At 39.8% G+C, this 20,619-nt stretch overlaps 1 protein-coding gene and 1 long non-coding RNA gene across 2 annotated transcripts in view; one reads left to right on the top strand and one right to left on the bottom strand.

Annotated features, from left to right (window-relative positions):
• Positions 1 to 296: 296 nt before the first annotated feature.
• LOC117282471 lies at positions 297 to 10,049 on the bottom strand. Its single transcript, XR_004513217.1, has 3 exons — positions 10,039 to 10,049; positions 8,865 to 8,867; positions 297 to 372 (listed from the first exon to the last, which is right to left on the bottom strand). It is a non-coding gene; the product is annotated as an uncharacterized LOC117282471 (long non-coding RNA).
• Positions 9,282 to 20,619, top strand: part of LOC111866424 (ankyrin-3) — a 235,021-nt gene continuing 223,683 nt past the window's right edge. Inside the window, exons 1-2 of the mRNA XM_033752256.1 lie at positions 9,282 to 9,320; positions 14,548 to 14,667. Coding sequence (XP_033608147.1) covers positions 14,629 to 14,667 — 39 coding nt within the window. The 5' untranslated portion in view covers positions 9,282 to 9,320; positions 14,548 to 14,628. The remainder of the gene's footprint in view (positions 9,321 to 14,547; positions 14,668 to 20,619) is intronic.

Here is a 20,619-nt window from a genome sequence, read left to right as displayed (position 1 = left end):
TACGCCTATTTGTAGTTTTAGAGTTTTATCTGGCCAATTAATAGATTAAGAAACATGCATAGTGTAGGCTATATCTATGTTTTTTTATCCTAGATGCTGCTAGGAGTGAAATATGGTAAATGGGAGGAAGATGATATGAGTCGTGCATTTGATTCAGTGCGAAATGGTGACATGGGCGTGAATGAGGCTGCCAGAACATATGATGTTCCGAGGGCAACGTTGCAGAGACGTTTAAAGGGAAAAACCTGTTTTGCAGTGGAGCATAAAATAATAATAGGTAGCACGGGTGACCTGCCCGAAAGGGGATGAAAATGTATTACTGCGAAAAGTGCAACTGAACTCAGCAAGAATGAATAATTGATGCAGTAATTTCTGTAAGATTAATAATAATAATAGTAATAATTATTGTGCTATTTTAAAGTTTTCAAGATATGGTTATTGTTCTTTTTACACTAATTATAAATTATCCTCAAATTCTCACTTCCATTAAATTGTTTCTAATAAACAAAATTCGATGTTATTTCGTAGATTCTCACATTATTTTATGGTTACAAAAGAGTAAACAAAAATCCTACTCCTGATTTTAAAGTAGCATTTAATGATTCCGTGTGAATAATGCGAAGCTATCTTTAATATGTTTCAATGTATTTTCTGTGGTCTGTGTTGGTCTCTAATCAGCATTTAATATTTACGAATCATGCTCAAAATAGTTTTAAACATTTTACTGACTTGTATTAAGGCGATACTGTATTAAAAAATAAAATAGCTGCCGGCCCATTCATAGAAACTCCCCGGCCCAATGAAGGCGACCGGTTTCCTTCATTGGGCCAATGACACTTATTTTTATTTTCCCAACAGTTACTTAACCTTTCATAATTGTAACGTCTATTTTTAGATATGTGTAGTATGAAAAGTAATATTTACATTAACGTGTACAAAACTGTAAAATTGTCAAATTTGACGATTTTAAGGAGCGTTTTGTTAAAGTGGCCCATCGATAGCAACCTTACCCTAAAGTGCATTATTTCTGCTGTTATTGTGGCAGCAGCAGAGTTGGACTTAGGCTCTTCATCGTTTGTTCCGTCGTTTGTTCCATTTTTGTAGGCTGATGATACAACCAACCACTGCAGTCTTCAGTCCAATATTATAAAATGATTTGACACCGTCCGGTGTGACTCAAATGTATATTTACGAGTATATGATGCCTTTACATGTTTCGTATCAAACGACCATCCTAACAAGGCACAACATGTTGAGGAGACTACTGTTTCGTTGGTTGAATCAAAATATAATATAAAGATTTTAATTAAGACAAACTGTTATTGAGTCAAAAATTGTTAACATTTTATAATATATATAACTAGTGTGACGGACCGGAATGAATACAATTAAAATTAAATCCACTAACTCACTCAAATTCCACTCTTGACACTGTTGTCACGTGTACTAAATGTGACTGTTATTCCCCGGATATTAACAATTACTACAGAGCTAGAAGGTTTTCTTGGAACAAAATTAATCTTTGTATTTATAACAAAATAAAATTACATTTTGGAATTGACTCGAGGATTATATATCTGGTTTAAATTAATTACGGAATGTCTTACGCTTATGTTATGTGTAGAAAATAAGGCACACCGTTCCACCCACTAATAATACTTCCTTCCATGTGACGAGAGCAGCAGTTAAAGCCTGTCATGGCTAAAATATTATTGCTATTATTGTTATTCTGAGCCTGTTCTGGTAAGAGCGCTTTTTGCTGACATATGTCTGTATATACTTAGTATTTAGGAACCGGGATAGCGCAGTCAGTACAGCGACTGGCTACGGGCTGGACCACCGAGTCCTGGCAGGTTCAAGAATTTTCATTTCTCCATGGCTTCCAGACCGGCTTTGGGGTTCACCCAACCTCCTATACAATGGGTACCGGGGCTAAAGCGGCAGGTGCGTGAACCTGACCATTGAGCTCCAACTAGTGCCGTGTGGATGTGGATCTATATATCCACTCCCCCATACATCTTCATGGCGTAGTACTTAATTAGTTAAACACAGGGACAACTTTACCTTTTTCCCTTATGTATACGAATTAGTTGCTCGAGCTGGTTCAATTTCGTATAGCAACAGGCGTGACCAGAGTGGTTTGAACGGCTGTTGTACTGCGATGTGGAAAGCAAATGGAAAAATTACCACATTATCACTTTTCCTGGATAGTCTCTTTCCAAAAACAGAAGATCGCATTAAGTGGGGAAACTGTTTTGGAAGAGACTGGGTACCTGTTGTTCGACAGATTACTGATGAATGAATGAATGAATGAATACGTATTAGTATTTAGCATCTGCATATTCTGTTGTGTTGTAAGGATAATTATCTCTATCCTGCACCATAAGTATAATTTTTAGCGATTCATTAAGACAGTGTAGCGTGGGTTGCGTCTTCATATTGCAGTAACGTTGGCACAATAACCACAAATGATGCATGTTTTGGGAAAAGAAATAGATGGGGGGTATTTTTGGTATCTGAAGTACCAGGTTACTGTCATTGTTATTTTCATTTCACTGGCTGGGCAGAGGAGCAAAGGAGCCTTGCAACTTGTGACTAAATGCCAGTAACGATGGTGTCTTGTCACATTCAGACCCTGTCGACTGCTGGCAACTTCTTATAGAGTTGTCTTTGCTACGGTAGCTTCCCTGTCGAGTGACCCGCTATCTAGAGACTATTGCGCTATTTCTGCCACCAGTCGTCCTGATTAAGACTAGCTATGGCAAGGATCGAGTAGGTTGGCACTAAAGTTCCAAACAACAAGGGCATAGCTCTATAATACTGTGACGTATAGATCCGTTGCCAAGCAGTGATTCTGTAAACATCGGCCGTTGCTAGGTAACGTCCTCAAAATTCACGCACTCAACAATAGAAGAACGTCTTTCTCTATGTGGTCCCCACAGCGACTGTTTCTATACAGCAACGAAGTAAATACGCCTCTGCAACAATAGAGGCTGTGCTGTCTGCGGGGACCGTACCGAGTACTTATCTTGAAGACAACTGACGCTAGAGGAGTCAGTTGAGTGTTCACATGTGAAGTGTTAAACAGAGGGAAACAGAAGCGGTATAATCTCCATTGTTCAGATATATTACCAGGAAACGTCTAGTGAAGACACGGCAGAGGAGTAGCCATTGTGGAGAGCTGTTACCAAGTAAAGACTAGTGGGAATAAACTGAGAAGTCTTAGTGTCCAGTGGTTTGTGGTGTGGAAGTCGGCAGTAGTGTAATAATTATTCGTAGTTACCACCTGTAAGTATCCAAGAAATCCAGTTACTCGTACAAATGCAATCCCTATGCTTAGTGACACGTGATAATACGTATTGCATATAAATTTAAATTTTCAACATATATTGCTCCGCCTTGCCGTAGTTTCTTACGAACCTGGTTCTATTTAGTAATTCCTAATTCCATTACACTTCTCTGGCCTTCGCCTACCCTGGTTCTAACTTAGTTTCTAGTCTTTTCCACTTCCGATACAACAAGGGTATAGCTCTGTAATACTGTGACGTACACACTTCCGTTCACTGAATAAACTGCCACATTGTCTACGTATTCATACCCACCACCATCTGGTGAGGAAAATATTAATACAGCGAGTTTGAATTTCCCAGCAACTTCCTAATAACTGAAGCATGCTAAAAACAGATTTTATTAACCATCTAATGATGATGAAAAGGTGTACGCCACTAACGGACGATGACGCATCCTGGTCTGGTTCGTGGACTGCTCCAAGGATATAACGCCCTGTCATTTCGTGAAACGCCACCAGGAGCACACTGCATGGTCTGGAGGAAGATTTCTACTGGACCCTTCCCAAAGCGTCACCACAGAGTCATCGTTATCATAACCGTCACTACCACAAACCTAGTTGCATTTTAAGGATATTTTGAACAAAAACGTCGTCTCTCATCTAGGGGTGTGTTATAATATTAAGATTCCAAAACCTGCATTCAATTAGTTTTATATTTGGTCCAATCAAACTGATACTTTTATAAATCTGCTACTTTCTATCCCCCACTCTTCTAAGAAAAGATGTGTTTTGCATAATATAAATAAAACGTGATATTACTCTTCCAAGAAACTGTCCCAGACCTTATTTCGTAAAGAAAGGTACAGTCTGTAGCGCCATCGAGTCAATCTATGTCCTCCTCCTGTGAACGATTTTCATGACACGTTGTGCGGATAACTTTACTTCGAAGTCCGGTGAAGATGACGGGTGACGGATGGTTGTGCTAGCCACTAGACGGCCAAGATCACTATCGGTACAGCATAGGAAACTGTCATGGAAAATCTGGCATTCATGATAACAGATCGATATAAATCAGAAAATTGTCAAGCACTGAATCCTGATGGACCTGCGATTGTAGTTTGAACTCTGACTTTTTTCGCTCGGTAAGTTAAGCAGGAACTAATAGTTCCACCGACTGTATCCCTCCGCAAAAGGAAGAAGTGGTCAGCGCGGAGCGGGCAGGAATCATTGTGATGTCACTTCCAGGTCCCGAAATAACTTTCGAGAGATGCATGCTAAGGAGACCAATGGTAGCCGGGTACCACCGGCTGCACATAGTAATCTCCTTTTTGTTTCTGTCGGATTCGTCTGCTGCAGAATTGACTAATGCTCAAAGTGGAGCGAGTCTCTACCACTCCTACCAGCACACCCATTGCATTTAGGCCAGTCTCACAAAAGGCAAATTTTAGAAAGGCTTCTTTTTAATATTCTTCTTCAATATCATTTACTAAATATACACATAGACTACAAGTGAGAAAACTCCCACGTGTATAGCATTGTTTGAACAGTCGACATTTTCTTACATATTCAATCATTGAAGTATGTTTCTGACTCCGAAGTTACAGCACAGGCACTAGAAGAGTCCGTCATTTAACGACGTTAATTCAACTAAGTGTTCCTTTCAATAATTTATTTCTTATAACTACCCTAACGAAACCTTGTGCTATTCTCCAAGTACAATTAGAATAATCAAGTCAAGGAAGGTGAGGTGGGCAGGGCATGTAGTATGAATAGGGGAGAAGAGAATGTATGTAGGATATGTGTGGGAAAGCCAGAAGGGAAGAGACCACTGAGAAGACCAAAGCGTAGGTGAGTGGACAATAATAAAATTGATCTTAGAGAGATAGGAAGGGATGGTATGGATTGGATTGATCTGGCTCAGGATAGGGACAAGTGGAGAGCTCTTGTGAACCTTCGGGTTCCATAAAATTCTGGGAAATTCTTGAGTAGTTGCAGAATTGGGGGCTCCTCCAGAAGGGATCAGCTTCATATGTAAGTAGGTAACCTAACAACAATCTGAGCTGAATAAATTAGTCACTGCTTTGTAATATAATTAGCTCCATTCCAACTTAGTTCGCTCTTCGCTCAATATATTGTCTTTAATAATAGTAATAATTTATTTTGTACTGTCAAATGAAGAGTCTACGTTTCTGTCGTACAAATCAACTCATAAAATGATTGTACGAGTATTTTCTGTTTTTAGTGATATTAAAGCGGCGGTCCCTCGGTCAGTATAGTTCGCTTGCGGGCTATAGGCCACGGAGTTTGTGTGTGTATGTACATAAAGACGACTTATTTAAAACACATTTTTCTTCAGAAAGTCTAAATATGTATTTGATGTGCAACACATGGCGAGAATTTTATTGTAAGGTTTTAAAGACTAAACCTCGTTTTGAAGAGCAGCTTATAAAAAGAACGTTCATCACTGGGAGAAAATATGTTTCTTTGAATATTTCTCTCTCTCTCTGCCCCCCCCCCCTTCTTTTCTTTTTGCTTCCACTTTGGAGCAGAGGGCATCCGTGAAACGCTTTGTTTCACTTCAGTTTCTTAATCCTAAGACAGTCGGTGGCGTCGGTGGGACCCCTAGGACGGGAGATCGGCCCGTCGCAAAGCCGCTACTACACAAACATAGAATAAACGCAAACATACATCCATGCCCCGAGTGGGATTCGAACCCACGATCCCAGTGTTCAAGAAAGCGAAGACAGTTCATACCTTAGACTACCCGGCGACTGTGGACGGCATTTCTCGAATCAATACTATAATAATACTGACTGACTGTTGTTACCAGTGGGGTGGTGACTCACCCCTCACCTGTCTCACACATCTACCCTTTGCTACAACTAGAGAATCTATTCGCTTCTGTCACGGACTGGTATGAGCTCATTTGCTACAGCCATTTCTAAAGGCTATTCTGTGATCATATTGAAACCCAGAAAGCGGATGCTAGTTTTCCCTGACGCAAAGCAAAGGGCCTAAAGTGCTCTGGACTCCAGAACGTTCTAAGGATAAAAATAGGCATACTGCAGAGTCAGAAGCATTTATCTGGTACCACCAGTACGGACTCCTACGGAGTGTATCATGTAGTGGCCAAATATTCTGAATTCATTACAATATATTACTTGCTTACATACTTCACGAAAGAAGCCGAATGCGCTTATTAGAAATGTTGTTACAGGGCCACAAAAATTAAGGGTTTGACCGAATATAGGGGCTGAGTGGTAAGTGTGAATGATTCAGAAGGGAAAAAAAATTTGTAAAATATATGTGTTTTCTATGTAACAGATTTTTTTTCTTTGAACTACAGCCCCAGTGAGCCTAGGCCTACCTCCATGAACTCTGTTCACTTCGATTTTTCTAGATCTTACACATTCGGTAGGACTCCTTTGGCGAGTGATCAGATCGTCGCAAGGCCTCTACCTGTAGACAAACACAGAAAAACGCACACAAACATCCATGCCCTGAGTGTGATTCGAACCCACGATCCCGGCTTCCGAGCGAGCGAAGACAGTACATGCCTTAGACCACTCGGCTACCGTTACAGGCATGTAACAGAATTGGTCAGTTTAAATTGTGTTTAAACGAATCCGCATGGCAAACAGTTAGGAAATTATAGTACGTCTCTACTAGCTTCTTGCATAATTCTGAACAAAAATCATAGCAATCCAATCCGTGGTAGTAATATACTTTTGAATATTTTATAATTAATTACAGGTTCAGTAAATCCTCTTACCTTGAAGTAAATTCCAAAATTACCGTTTAGTTTCCTATAGACAGACTGTATCATACTTGGATCGTGAGGCACAGATATCTCACCACGGTGGACCAGGTAGTATACCAGTTTATTTCTCGCGGGATTTGTGACGGGTTATGTGGCACTGGGGCAGAATTTTCTCCGAACACTTCTGTTTAATTTTCTTTCCATCAGTTCTCCTTACTTATCTCTCAACGAGCTTTGCTTGTAGTAAGTCCACTGGAGGTTACTATACAGGCAACACTATCAAGGACTTAGTACCATCCATTCTTATAATAATAATTCTATTAAATTCTTGTTCTTTTTTAACGTGAAAACTTAAGAGCCCAGAAGTTAGGAGTACGTAGAAAGAAAAAAATAAAACTTACAAACAAAATATAAAATAGAGCAATTTATATTATAATAATAATAATAACAATAATAATAATGATAGTAATAATAATTGTAATAATAGTAGTAATTCCGTAAAAGCTCAGGGTTATAATTAACAGAGGAGAAAAGTAAAATAGATATATTTTCAATGGTTATGCTATTGCGCAACGAGAAAAGATAATTCTGTATTTCAGTACCCTGTTGCAAAAATTTTAATAAAAACATCTATGTATCCGCAGTCCGTCAATAATACAATTGTTTATTCACCATTTTAGCACTTAACACAACATATAGTGGCCATCTATGGCCGAAACATTTTGTGTTAAATATCAAAATGGTGAATAAACTATTGTTGCATTATTGACGGACTGTGGATACATAGACGTTTTAAAGATAGAATAATATTCATACGTACATATACGTATAATAATAAAGACAGTAGTAGAAATTATATAATATTACAAAATATGATTAAGGAGGATGTTCCTGGCTCCGAATATTTCAGCGTCCCCGCAAAAACATTAGCAGGTGATGCACATCTAGCAGAGGGACAATTTTTACATGAGAAGCAGAGAAAGTCTCTGATAAACCAAGAAGGAATTCGAAGACCAACAATTTCGAAAGGAGGAGGAGAGATTTTAGAACGAAGGTACAATTGAACAAGAAAGAGTACGTGGATGGATGGATGGATGGATGGATTTGCTCAGTATGCAGATTGCTTTAAGTGAGGTTACTTCTGTCAGACCGTCCACACTGGGAAGGATGTCAGCAGTACGGCAGTTGACTGAAACTTCAGCGATTAATAACGATTGCTGAGTCAATGAAACGTCTGCTGTTGTTCGTTATAACGGTAAAGCAAGTAAGTAAAAGGCCGCGCCATAGCTCAAGCGGTTAGTCGCTGGCTTCCCACCGCGGCGGCCCGGGTTCCATCCCGGGTTTGGTCAAGTGGGATTTGTGGTGGACAAAGTGGCGCTGGGGCAGGTTTTCTCCGAGTACTTCGGATTTACCTGCCAATCTTCATTCCACCAATTGCTCCACAATCACACCCTCCTATCATCTGGGGCTGGTGTAATAGGCCAGAATTTGCAGCAGTACAAGGGACTTACTCCCACCCCAATAAAAATAGTTAAAGTAAAGGCATCCCAGTAACAGGCCGTGGAGCCACATAGGATTGTGAGCTGTTGAGGTTTCCACATTTTCTAGGTAATCGGCTATTAGATAGCGGGAAGGTTGTCAGCCTTACGCGCCGGCCGCCCTTTGCCCCCAAGAATATTCCTGGTACTCATTTATGTTAAAGACTGAGTAGACCCCAGGGCCTTATCGTGGCTGGACGAATTATGTAAATTTAAAAAATTCACCTCATCGGGATTAGATCTCAAAACCTTCCGGCTTGTAGCACAGTGCCTGAACCAACTACGCTGCCGTGCATAACAAGTACACAAAATTTGGGAGAAATATTTCTTTGTGCGTCCTGGTTTGCACTTTTTTTATTAAGCGTAATATTAAAGAAAGAAGGCCTTAGAAGACGGATCAAATTGGGCTATGCTATAACAGTCTTCATTTCCATAAAGTTTGTGGCAAAAATATAAGCTTTTAATCGAGTTTTTATATTTCATAGAATAAATTACATCATATTAACATTAGAAATCGCTCGGAACCAGAAGAACTATACCAGGCCTGCGGCGACTGCTTTAATCTGTGATGTACGAGGCGAAGTGCTCGTCTGGATCTTCAGCCTCAAGGAAACATCCGCCACTGATCGGCTAAAATTGGCCGCTGGCCTGTATTGAGGATAAGACGCTATTTATAGCGAACTGCGGGACCGAATTCAGTTAGTGGAGCAACTCAGAGAGAAAGGCGTGCGGGGTGCGTACATTGCGGTGATGTGCTGGTGATATAGTGATATTTCCTTGTCTTGTGTTGGTGACCTATGTGTGTGACATTTTTGGCTTTTCTCTGATTTTGTGCTGATGAACATACCCTAATCCAATATTATTTCAGTTCTTGTTGCTCTCTCGTATCCTATTACAAAACAGTCCTTTTAGTGTGAAAATAACTCTCGTATATAACGCGCGGTTCTCTTTTATTTTGTATAGTTCTGTTTAGTTGTAGGAGTAGGCTGAGTCTATGTCCATCGACACTGTGTGCTCAAGTGGGCCTGTTGTACTGTCCTCTGATAATAGAATGAGTATGGAGCGTTGCGGAATAATAATTGGCAGGGGAAAACCGAAGTGCTTGTAGAAAAGCCTGCCTTAGTGTCAATTTTTCCACCAAAAATCCCATACGAACTTTGAATAGACCACCCACGATGAGAACTTAGCGATTATTCATCTGGACCGGGGCGCGGAATTTTGTTTTGTGCAAAGAAGTAGGTTCTTTAGGCAAGGAACTCGTACTATATAAATATTTTTTAGATTATACCACAACAAAGAAATTTAGTATCGCAGTTTATGAAGTAAATATTAACACACGGAGAATACAGTATTAAGAAATAAGTCATTTAAACACAAGGACAGAATTCTCATTGCATCTGTGTTCGTGTAATAGAAATAAGATTCCTCTGAATTTTGAAGAGTAAATAAACTTCAATTCAATAACGCAAACAATTCCGTTACAAGACAACATCATTGTTCCATAAAACAATGAAGGCCTACAGTAAATTCACACACACACACACAAATATAAATTCATTTTAAGAATTGCGATAAAAATCATTTGATACACTTTACATTATTTAATTATTCGTAAATACACCCATTTTGAACTACTAAGTTTTTAATGGCTGCATAGAGCCATTTACTAGACTCTATAACCTCACAACCCAGAACACTCTAATCTATGGACACCGTCACTGTCATGAGAACCTCTGTTCTCGCATAGCAGAGGCTCTTCCCCTTACTCTGTCACGAGTGCAATAACCCACTCAAAACGACACTCCCTGTACACTGCTTTAAACTTGCTGCTGTTCCAATGAAGAAGAACACTGCGTACCGAGCGAACAGATCTTCCCAAGATTATAAAGCAATAAGAAGGAAATATGCAGGGTGTTTCACGACTTTAGGGCATAACTGCATGAGACAATTTCCTAGGTCTTTGTGATCAAAAAAGTTCTTATAAACATGTGTCCGATTTTGGATTGTTACGAAGTTATGACCGTTTTTTCATTCCCGTACACGCCCTCGTGTGAACAGCGTCTGTCATCTGGCAGGTCGCTATTTTTAGCCAGCTAACGACAGAGCGCTCTCGTTATCTCGACATTTGAGATGTACCTAAGGCTTGGTGGGTTGGTATATCCCGCGCGGTTCACAACCGAGCGTCAGCCTGTGTTGCGGCCGGCGGTGGCATTTTAGAAAATCAGCTTTAAGCACCAATAAATTCAAATTAAAAGTAATTTCACGAAATTAACTTTACATTCATACCTTAAATATATCATGTACGTGTATTATGCTGGTTTATTATTTTGTTCCGTTTATTGTCAATAATCGTTACCTTCTATTCTGAGTTTAAAACGGCCATAACTCCGTAACCGTCCAAATTCGGACACATGTTTATATAAACTTTTTTGATCACAAAGATCTAGGAAATTGTCTCCTGCAGTTATGCCCTAAAGTCGTGAAACACCCTGTATTGTCACGTATCGACTATTAATATATGCTCTCCATAGACATTCAGAATTAAATATAGATATTGTCACTATAGACGGGGTATGGATTGGATATTTGCGTTTATTTACGCATTATACACACCACTCGGAACTACAGGCGATTACAGGGCTATCGCTTATCCATACACTTTGCAATTCACAGTTTACACACATACACTAGTGTTCTCAGTCTTCATTAGTCGTATCCTGGCAGCGCATTTTAACAGTTTCACTGTCACTGCAGCAAACACGAAGCCTTCTTTTCGCAGCCTGATGCCCTTTTTTGCCATTTCAAGAGACCCCCCTCAATTCTTCTGACAACAAACTCGTTGTTTCAAACTGTCCTGCTTATAATATCTCGGCACGAACTACATGGAAAGCACCATTTCCTAACAATTCCTCTATTTTTACAGAGGCGTGTTTACCTCTCCTTTTCACAGAAACGGTAGTTCTTCTATTGTTGAGTGGCTGTTCATTTCCGTGGAAAACTCTTTTTTGCGGTAAATAGCAATGAACTATTCCGGCTTTCAGGTACCATATCACAATATCGTCCACTGGTAAATGGTGTTGGAGAAGCCTATTCAGAAGTTTTGTCAATTATTTATGCCAAAAAATAATCCTATACGTTGGGTATTAAAAGTCATTCACCTCTGACGTTGTACATTGCAGGATTGCGCAGAACCAGTCAATATTCGATATAATACCGCACCTAATAACAGTAGACCTATGTGCGTTTACAAAATATCACTGAACAGTTTTCATATTTCAGTTAGAATTATTAATCAGTTATGATCATAATAAAATACTGAATGCCGTCATTAAATTATTTTCCATTTTGTAGCCCGCTTTCTTTATTTAAAAAATGGAAACATGCTTATGATATATCCATACCGTCTATGTGTCTGTAAATATCCCCTTATTAATTTTTTACTTTCCAAACAAATCTTTATGATAGTTGGTGTGTACATCATGGCGCCTGAGCCCATCTCCACTGCGCACTTCATAATTTTCTTCCATTAATCTGTGTGTCTGTGTGTCTATCTCTGTTATTGTTGCTAGGAAAAATCTCAGTAAAGTATGTCCTTCTTCTTTTGCTAAGCAACGGCTCGGTAGAAACCTTATTGGAGCACCGAGTACCACAAGACAATAGAAAAACTGTTAGACACGTCGTTTTCTATGCGGCACGTAAGATATCAAAAGAAAATATACAATTACCCATTTCCAGAACTTATTGTTTCCAAATGAATTATTATTATTATTATTTTTATTATTTTTATTACTCTACAGCCCTTCATTGGGACTTGGTCGCATTTTCAGATTTTTGGTCATGTACACAGTATCTGTGGATAGTAAATCAGCCAGTTGCAAGGCCGCTACCTATGCACAGAACAACACACACAGAATTAACGCACACAATAAAGATATCCATGCCTTGAGTGGGATTAGAGCCCAATATTCCAGCGTTCGATCGAGCGAAGGCAGCTTGTACCTTAGACCACGTGGTCACTGTTATCGGCAAATTATCTGTATAGAAGGGGTAAATCTTTCAAAGCATTTTTATTGCTGTACAAAATATCAAATGTCGTTGATAAAAATTGAATCATTCGTATGATAATACGACCGCAATGTTAGTATCGGTGACAACAGGGAGTTAATAATTACCGTGGGGGGGAGTCTTCAACTCCATGATGCTCATAACAAGATCGGTGCCTATAGTACTGATGATTCTTCAGAAATCTCAACTCTTTCCATGACCACGCATTCACAGCGTACATAATCTCCATCAGATGTCCTGCCGGACAGGGTTTCTTTGGATGCTCTGAGTGAAAGTTACCTCCGTGTGTTCCTTTGTTGATTTTTTTTCGTTCTAACAATGCAACTAGTCCGAGTCTAACCATCAGTTCTCTTCTGACTTAAACTGCTACTGCTACAACTAAACGTCTAAGACTACGGCCACCGGTGTGTCCCAGAATCAGGTGTCTTGAGCACATTGTTGTCCCTGTAATTCAAGCGGCTTGAGCCTGCATCTCCGTATTTACATTAACACGCACTTACACTTTTTTTTTCCTTGGCACTATACGCCAAGTGGGCCTAGGCCTATCTCCATGAACTTGTCGGTTCACTTCGGTGTTTCTAGATCTTAGACATACGGTAGGACTCCTTGGGAGGGTGATCAGCTCGTCGCAAGGCCTCTACATACACACAGGACAACTCAAACACAGAATAAACGCACACACAGACATCCATGTGTTGAGTGGAATTGGAACACACGAATCCAGGATTAGAGCGAGCGAAGACATTTCATACCTTAGACTGCGCGGCCACCGTGATCGGGGTGTGTGCAAGCTTACGTATAAAACATTACAGCAGACATGCGTATTATTTAATGTGGCTGGAAATATATATCTCAGTTTCTGTTATTCAAGTCTTAAAAGTTAAGAGGATATAATTTCCAAGCCATCGTAGCCCCTTTCTGCTTGGCTAAGCTCCATCTCTTCATCCGTTTGTGAAAGGGCTATGACTCACTGATATTGCCGTCAGAGGGGAGCTGTAACAGAGTTTTAGACGCTTTCTGCATAAAGTAACGGTGACGTCACACCCTTTGTCATTGCTCGAAAGCTGTCACTAAGGGTTAGTAAGATTGTCACAATGCTGTCTGTGATCTATCTGCAAATGCATGGCACAATTCCCAATTGCCAACAAATCTCCAATAACTTACTGCCTAAAGATGCGAGTATTATAAAATTGTATGTTATGTTTTAGGAGCATTTTATAATTTGTGATTGAATATTATGGTGCACTGAGAATTTCCATTGGCTCACTGAATGGGTTTGGTACCAATCGATTCCGTTTGTACATTATTCAGTAATCTAAATATCAGTCTTTTCCAGGAAAATTTAATATTAATAAAAAGTTCATGTGATGGGTACACGCCTCTCTAAAGTACTAAATTCAGAAAATAGCAAGAAATGTAAAGCCGTCACTATACATAAGCACCTAATCACGAAGGCGTGTAGGGTACATGAAGGCTCCGGCCGCTTTATCTCCATTGATTGCTTCCTTTGTTCCAATTGGATAGGACGGTGAGTTGCCCTCGAAGCCTCTATGAGTGCGGGTACAAATATCTGACACTCCCGGGAAACGAACCTTAGCAGAAAAGACCGCAGCAGTCACTTTGCTAGCCAAATTGTCCCCGGTCTATTTTGTTTATGCTAGCCGTATTGGCATGACATTTCAGTAGAACGTAGTGACATCCTGTTTATGTAAGTTGGATATCGTAGACATTTCAGACAACTGTCTGCCTTCTGCGAACTATGCAACAAGCCTTTGTTCAATTCCCAAATTAATGTGACATAGTACCACTCCTCAACAATTGTGTGACGTACCTCCTGGGTTCAATTCCCACTCAAGGTGAAGTCACGTGTCAGTGGAATGCACTACTTGTTCCAGACGACACACAGCCTCATATAACGACCGACTTCACGATAAGTTTTCATCATCATCTTCCTGAGGTGGAAAGAAAATCCGATCATGTTCAAGAAAAAGTTCCCGTCACTCTCCAGTCTTGGGGTAAGCTACTGCATTGTCGTAGTGTTCATAGTTGCAGAACTAACAGCATGTTTCAAATGTGTCTAAAAGTTCCTTTATTGAGGAAAGAAATCGAAAGTTTAACGTTTGTTAATAGTTTTAAGACACTACACGTCGTGAAACTGTAAGTTCCATTATTGAGAATTCTAATCAAGAACAAAATATGACACTGCATGCAGGCATGAATTGTTTTCTTTTTATGTCTTACATTTTGAATTAAGTTGTAGATAATCAGTTATGATCTCATTGTAATGGACAGATTGCCGATCACACCTTTTGCAGCCCGAATATATTAGAGAACAATTTACGAACTATAGACATACACTTAACGTAACAACAGTGGTGCATTTGCTTTGTTAGCCTGTTGTCCCTACATTTTCAATTATTGAATGCTGACTTTGAATGATCCCTTATAAATAGCGTAAATTAGATAAGACAGACAAGCAAGAATCTCCAATGTAAGACTTGATCAAAACCAATTCAAAAGTCCTCGAGTTATGAGATGACGCAGCATAAGATCCTCGAGAATAGGAATGCGTACAAGAGGATATTGGTGGGAAATCCATAAGGAAAGAGATCGCTAGGAAGACCAGGACGTATGTTGATGGGAAATATTGAAGAGGATCTTAAATAGGATGGGGTGATTGATCTGGTTCAGGATAGGAACCTTTGGAGGGCGCTTGTGAACACGGTAATGATCTTCGGGTTCCATAGAATGCAGGGAAACTCTTGAGTAGTTGCACAACTAGTGGCTTCTCAGGAAGGGCTCATCTCCATGAACTTAGTTAATTATGAAACTTCAAGACTTACGAAAAGATTGTAGTAGGCGTAAACTGCACATATCAGTTCTCTCTAATGTGTGTGTCCAGAATATCTTTCGTTCCAAAAAATGAACTTAGTTTATGAATTACACTTGAGATGCGAGATGGTTTTTATTATTATCCGGTTTGAAGAAATGAAAGCGTCACAGAATTTTGTACAACTTCAAGTTGCCAGATTTCATTACAATCCTTTCAGTATTCTCGAGACACATCAAGCGGTCAGACAGACAGACAGACAGACAGACAAAGAGTGGTGGCGAAGATAATAGAAATATTGCAACTTTTCGTTAGGAACTTTGCTAGAATTGAGTCAGTACATCGGTTACTGACAGAAGCTTATAAAATTATTATCCAGTTTCGATAGAAACAAGCCTTACTATATAACGTAACAGTTGTGTTCGAAATATTTATGATTCTTTTTAATTTTGTATCACTAATATTTCTGTGCAGTTTATTTACTTCTTATAAAGAATACGTCATTAATATTATAATTTGTGTAAAGCTTAGATTGAAAAGAGGCGAAACCACTCATGAAAGGAAATACTGCATGAAAAGGAACATGATAATCTCTTCCATTAATAACTTTTGTTAGGGTAATTGAGAAATGAGGTTCTAATAGACGGAACATGTAGCACTAACGAAGGATAGAATAATTATGGAAATATCTGTTGAATCACCCAAAGAAGGAGACCACCGGACACAACGAAACTCAGATTTGTGACTTACATTAACAAGGATCGCAGAAAAAATTTGTGATAATATGAACTGAATTTCCCTAGCTCAGACTGGTTTTTAATTTCTGACGATGGTAGTGAAATTTCTGGTTCCGTAATTACAAAGAATTTCCTGCAAGTCGCGATCGAAATGGCAGCACACATATTCACATTCTGGAGACTCGGGGACTGACCATCAAGATTAAAGTTCTGTTATGGCTTTTCTTTCTTGAGCCAAACCATTTCCAACCCTCTTAAAATAGGCCGCTACTGTCTCCTTCTACGTCGTTTGTTTTCGGTACTAAAGACATTATCAAGTCAAGATTTACTGTGCCGAATTCAGTAGCTGTCCTCAAATTGTGTTCCGCGGACCGGCGGCAGTCCTGTAAGTGACCATCGAGTTGTTCTAAATGGAGAAGCAGGTATACAAGAAAAAGTTTGCCCCTGTCCAACACTTGCAGCATTGAGCGGTCGAATGGGCTAGAAGTTTTTCTTTTTTATTATTATTATGCTTCTTTACAATCTACATCATTACAGAGTATTAAGTAAATGTGTTGAAGGTGGTTAGCTTGCAAGGAAAATATCCAGTGATGTTTCTCCTACATGTAGTCTATTTCATTGATTGATGATGTCTTGGGGCCATGTTCTGTTCAGTCTTCTTGTCACTGGACCGTTGGTGTATAACTCTTTTATTAATTCATTGTCATGGTTTACAGTTTGCTTTTGTACCTTTCAGCAATGCTTTGTATTTCATTTTTGAGGGAGGGTATCTTTAGGTCGTTATGGAGTGTAAGGTTGCTCAAATACCATGGCTCGTCTGCAATTGCCCTCAGTGTAAGGGTTAGAAGGCGAGCGAGATATTTCGGCTTACACCGGAACATTCTGAAGGTCACAGACGTAGGGCGTTATTTCATTTTACATTTACAAAACGCAAGTTTCCGCGTAATCGTCTGTGGTACCTATGACCAGCTCTCACCGTCTCCACATCGAGATATTTCTACTCGTATTACCCAGGTCAGCACTCAGTCAGAACCACAGTGAGACACAGTTGTGGAAAACAAATCGAAAAGACAAGTTTTAGAAACGATATTATTATAAAGATTCTGTCTTCTGGGTTATAACGCCCAGTAGTCCGTCGAAAGAGCTCTGCTTGTTACCTGCTATATGCTACATTTTGCTTGGCTTACTACTCGACTTTGAAGATGGAGGCGATATTCCAAAACAGCAGTCGACTTTCAACGGTAGCCGAGCGGCCTAAGGCATGTACTGTCTTCACTCGCTCGGAAACCGGAATCGTGGGTTCAAATCCCACTCAGGGCATGGATGTTTATTTTGTGTGTGCGCGTTTTTCTGTGTTTGTGTACAGGTAGAGGCCTTGCGACAAGCTGATCACCCGGCCAAGGAGTCCTATCAAATGTGTAAGATTTAGAAAAACCAAAGTGAACGGAGTTCATGGAGGTAGGCCTAGGCCCACTGGGGCTGTAGTGCCAAGGGAAAAAAAAACATGGCTCTGTATCCCAGAAGATAGAACTCTCATAAGCAACGCTGTGAGAACATCAAATGCTATAGTCAGGTATTTTTAATCAGTGATGTACGAGTAGGTACTTTTAGAAATACTCGTATTTATTGACTGCTTGAAGTACTGCGTGTCGATATCGCATCATGAAAGTATTCTACACATTGCGAGGTAAACCGAAGGAAAAAACTGCCAAATCAAAAGTTTTCAAGAGCGGGTTATGATGTCTTAAGCCTAAAGAAATGCGAATCTGGTCATTCAGCTGGTATCGCTAATGAACGATTTGCATATAAATCTTTCTTTGTGGATCAGATTTTGTTACTAAACGCACTTTACAGCGTTTCAGACATTAGGTTTACAGGGCGTTTGACACCGTCAACGTCATACCAGCTCTATATCCGACTTTGAATGTAGGACAGTACTATGACATGTTGGCCTCTTAATCGCATGAGCAGTATTTGGTAAATATTTGAAGATAAATGCAGCACCACGGCAACACCAAATGAGAGTGTGCTAATATTTCGATTTCCGGTTCAGAGGCTTACACGACGCACTGGCGATTCCTGACCCAGAATAATGTTCACCTGTTCTGCCCTCTCGCCCGGGTTCTGGTATTGATCTTCCGCGGACGGAGCCCGAGCTCAATACTGCGGCCATCGCTCCGAGAGGGACCGAGTCTTTCCGACTGTCTGGTGCAACGCAGTGCTGCTAACTCAGCAGAAAACCGTCACTGCGGCTGCAACCACTTGACGATTTATTCGTAAATAATTTAATCACCTTCTATCAACTACAGATTTAATGTTTAATCATTCATTAAAACATCCAACAAATTACATCCACTATATGCCGGGATAGGGTAGGCTGCGGCCTGGACTAGAAGGGGTCGGAGTTCTATTCCTGCTATGGTCAAGAATTTTCTTCTCTCCATGTCGTCCAGACCGGCTCTGGAGCCCACCCAGTCTCCTATCCAGTGGTTACCGGGGCGTTTTGTCCCAAAGGTAAAGCGGACGGAGCGTAAAGCTGATCACTCACTTCAAACTAGTCCAGAAAATGTGGCTCTATACATCCGCTCCCCCATACGCCTTCATGGCGTGGTGCTTAATAAGAAAAGCACAGGGACAACTTTACCTTCCATATGCTACTATTGACCTGTATGTTATTTAAATAATGCGGTGCTGGCAGAACCTGTGTTTATTGATTCGTAGCTTGTTTAAAGAGTCTGAAGGAAGTGTACACCACTGGTTCTCAAACTCTGTGAGACCGCGGCTCGGTAATTCTTCTTTAATACGAAGAGGCCCCGGTAAAATTGATGCCAGGGACGCGGCCCGGCGGTTCAGAAACATTGGTGTAGACTTTAGGTATCCGAGAATGAGATGAGTGGATGATCGTAGAGTATATTTCTGGAGGCAACGGGAAGGAACTCCTCTTCGAATATTTTAACGCACGCTTATTATCTCCACATGAGCCTTATGGGATGGAGAACAAACTTCCGTCCTGCTTGCCGGATTCCAGGCGAATATTCGAACCGGTTATCTCGTAAATAATGAGACGCTATGCTGCCAAGATGAACATACTCGTATCTCTTTGAATGGTTGTTGGTAGCCATATAATTGGTCCTCAAGGAACAGGCGTTCTTGTAAAAATGTTAATAGTAATATTATACATATATACACATGTATATACATACATATATACACATATAGGAATATGTTTATTCTTAAATGACTATATATATTTCGGCCTATCAAACAAACTTGATATAAAGTACGATTTTTATCACGGAAAACAAAATTTAATATATTATTTTACGTCAATTTTCCATATTTAAAGAATTATGTTAAGAATACTTAGCAGTAAGTGATTTAAAGTATTAAAATGTGCGCATATAAAGCACTACAAAATGAAGGTCGTCTCAACGTGAATAAATGAAATTAATAAGTGGCATTGAAAATGTATGGTGAAATCAGAATTTAGGCGTCCGAAAATAATTTCTTAAAGGGCACCAAGATTTGTAATATCCCTGATAATACTTCGAATGAAAATAAGTAGAGGAATTGAATATAAATTCTTTAATTGGAAATGTATATACATTTACGAAAATAAATACAGGTTTATGCAACAGTTATGTAGTTCAACGTTCAGGACGATAAAACACGGAACTGCAGGAAGAGAACTGGACCTCTCTGTATGTTCTGAAGTTTCTTACTTGGTCAGTGGCCGGTTATGACCAATATTTTGATGATATATTTTCCAGTGTTAGGTGGAATATTTAGAGAAATTGAGCGAAATATAACAACGGTACAGTAACGAATTGTGTCTTTATTAACTTGTACTTAGTTGTAGTTGCGTTAACCATAAATTCGTCTTATAATTGACTTTCGCATTTATTTCTGGCCACTGCCTTTACTACTATGATGGCATAAATTCATACAAAAATGAAATTAATTTACAATTTTATTGACACTACATAAGTTTAGGTAAGGAGGATTGGGTAAATTGGAGTTACTTAATAAAATGTAACTGGTTTTTGCACAAACAGAAAGCAGTAGGACTACTGGTGTATGCACTGAATATCTGCATAAAACGGATGTTAATCTATAACAATCTTACTTCTTTTTCTGAGCGTCTATGTTCGGCATACGTAACGCTCGTGATTATTATTTAGGGATATTTGAGGAGTTGAAGTTGGCAGCAGTTCGCAGTGTAACGGTGGGTGCGCCATCATAATGTCAGAGTAGTCTTCAGTATCCCGGAGTTCAGACGTCGTCTCCAGGTTCCTCTTCTCTCTCTCTTCACCCTCCTGAGGTCATATCATGGTCACAGAGACCACCTCGGCCCAGGTACGTGCAGCTGCTCTCAAGGTTACTAAGGTTACATCTCTCCA

The sequence above is a fragment of the Cryptotermes secundus genome, unplaced genomic scaffold, assembly GCF_002891405.2.
Source record: "Cryptotermes secundus unplaced genomic scaffold, Csec_1.0 scaffold271, whole genome shotgun sequence".
Classification (NCBI taxonomy): Eukaryota; Metazoa; Arthropoda; class Insecta; order Blattodea; family Kalotermitidae; genus Cryptotermes; species Cryptotermes secundus.
The sequence above is the reverse complement of the archived record's forward strand: the minus strand, read 5'-3'. Positions and strand labels throughout refer to the sequence as shown.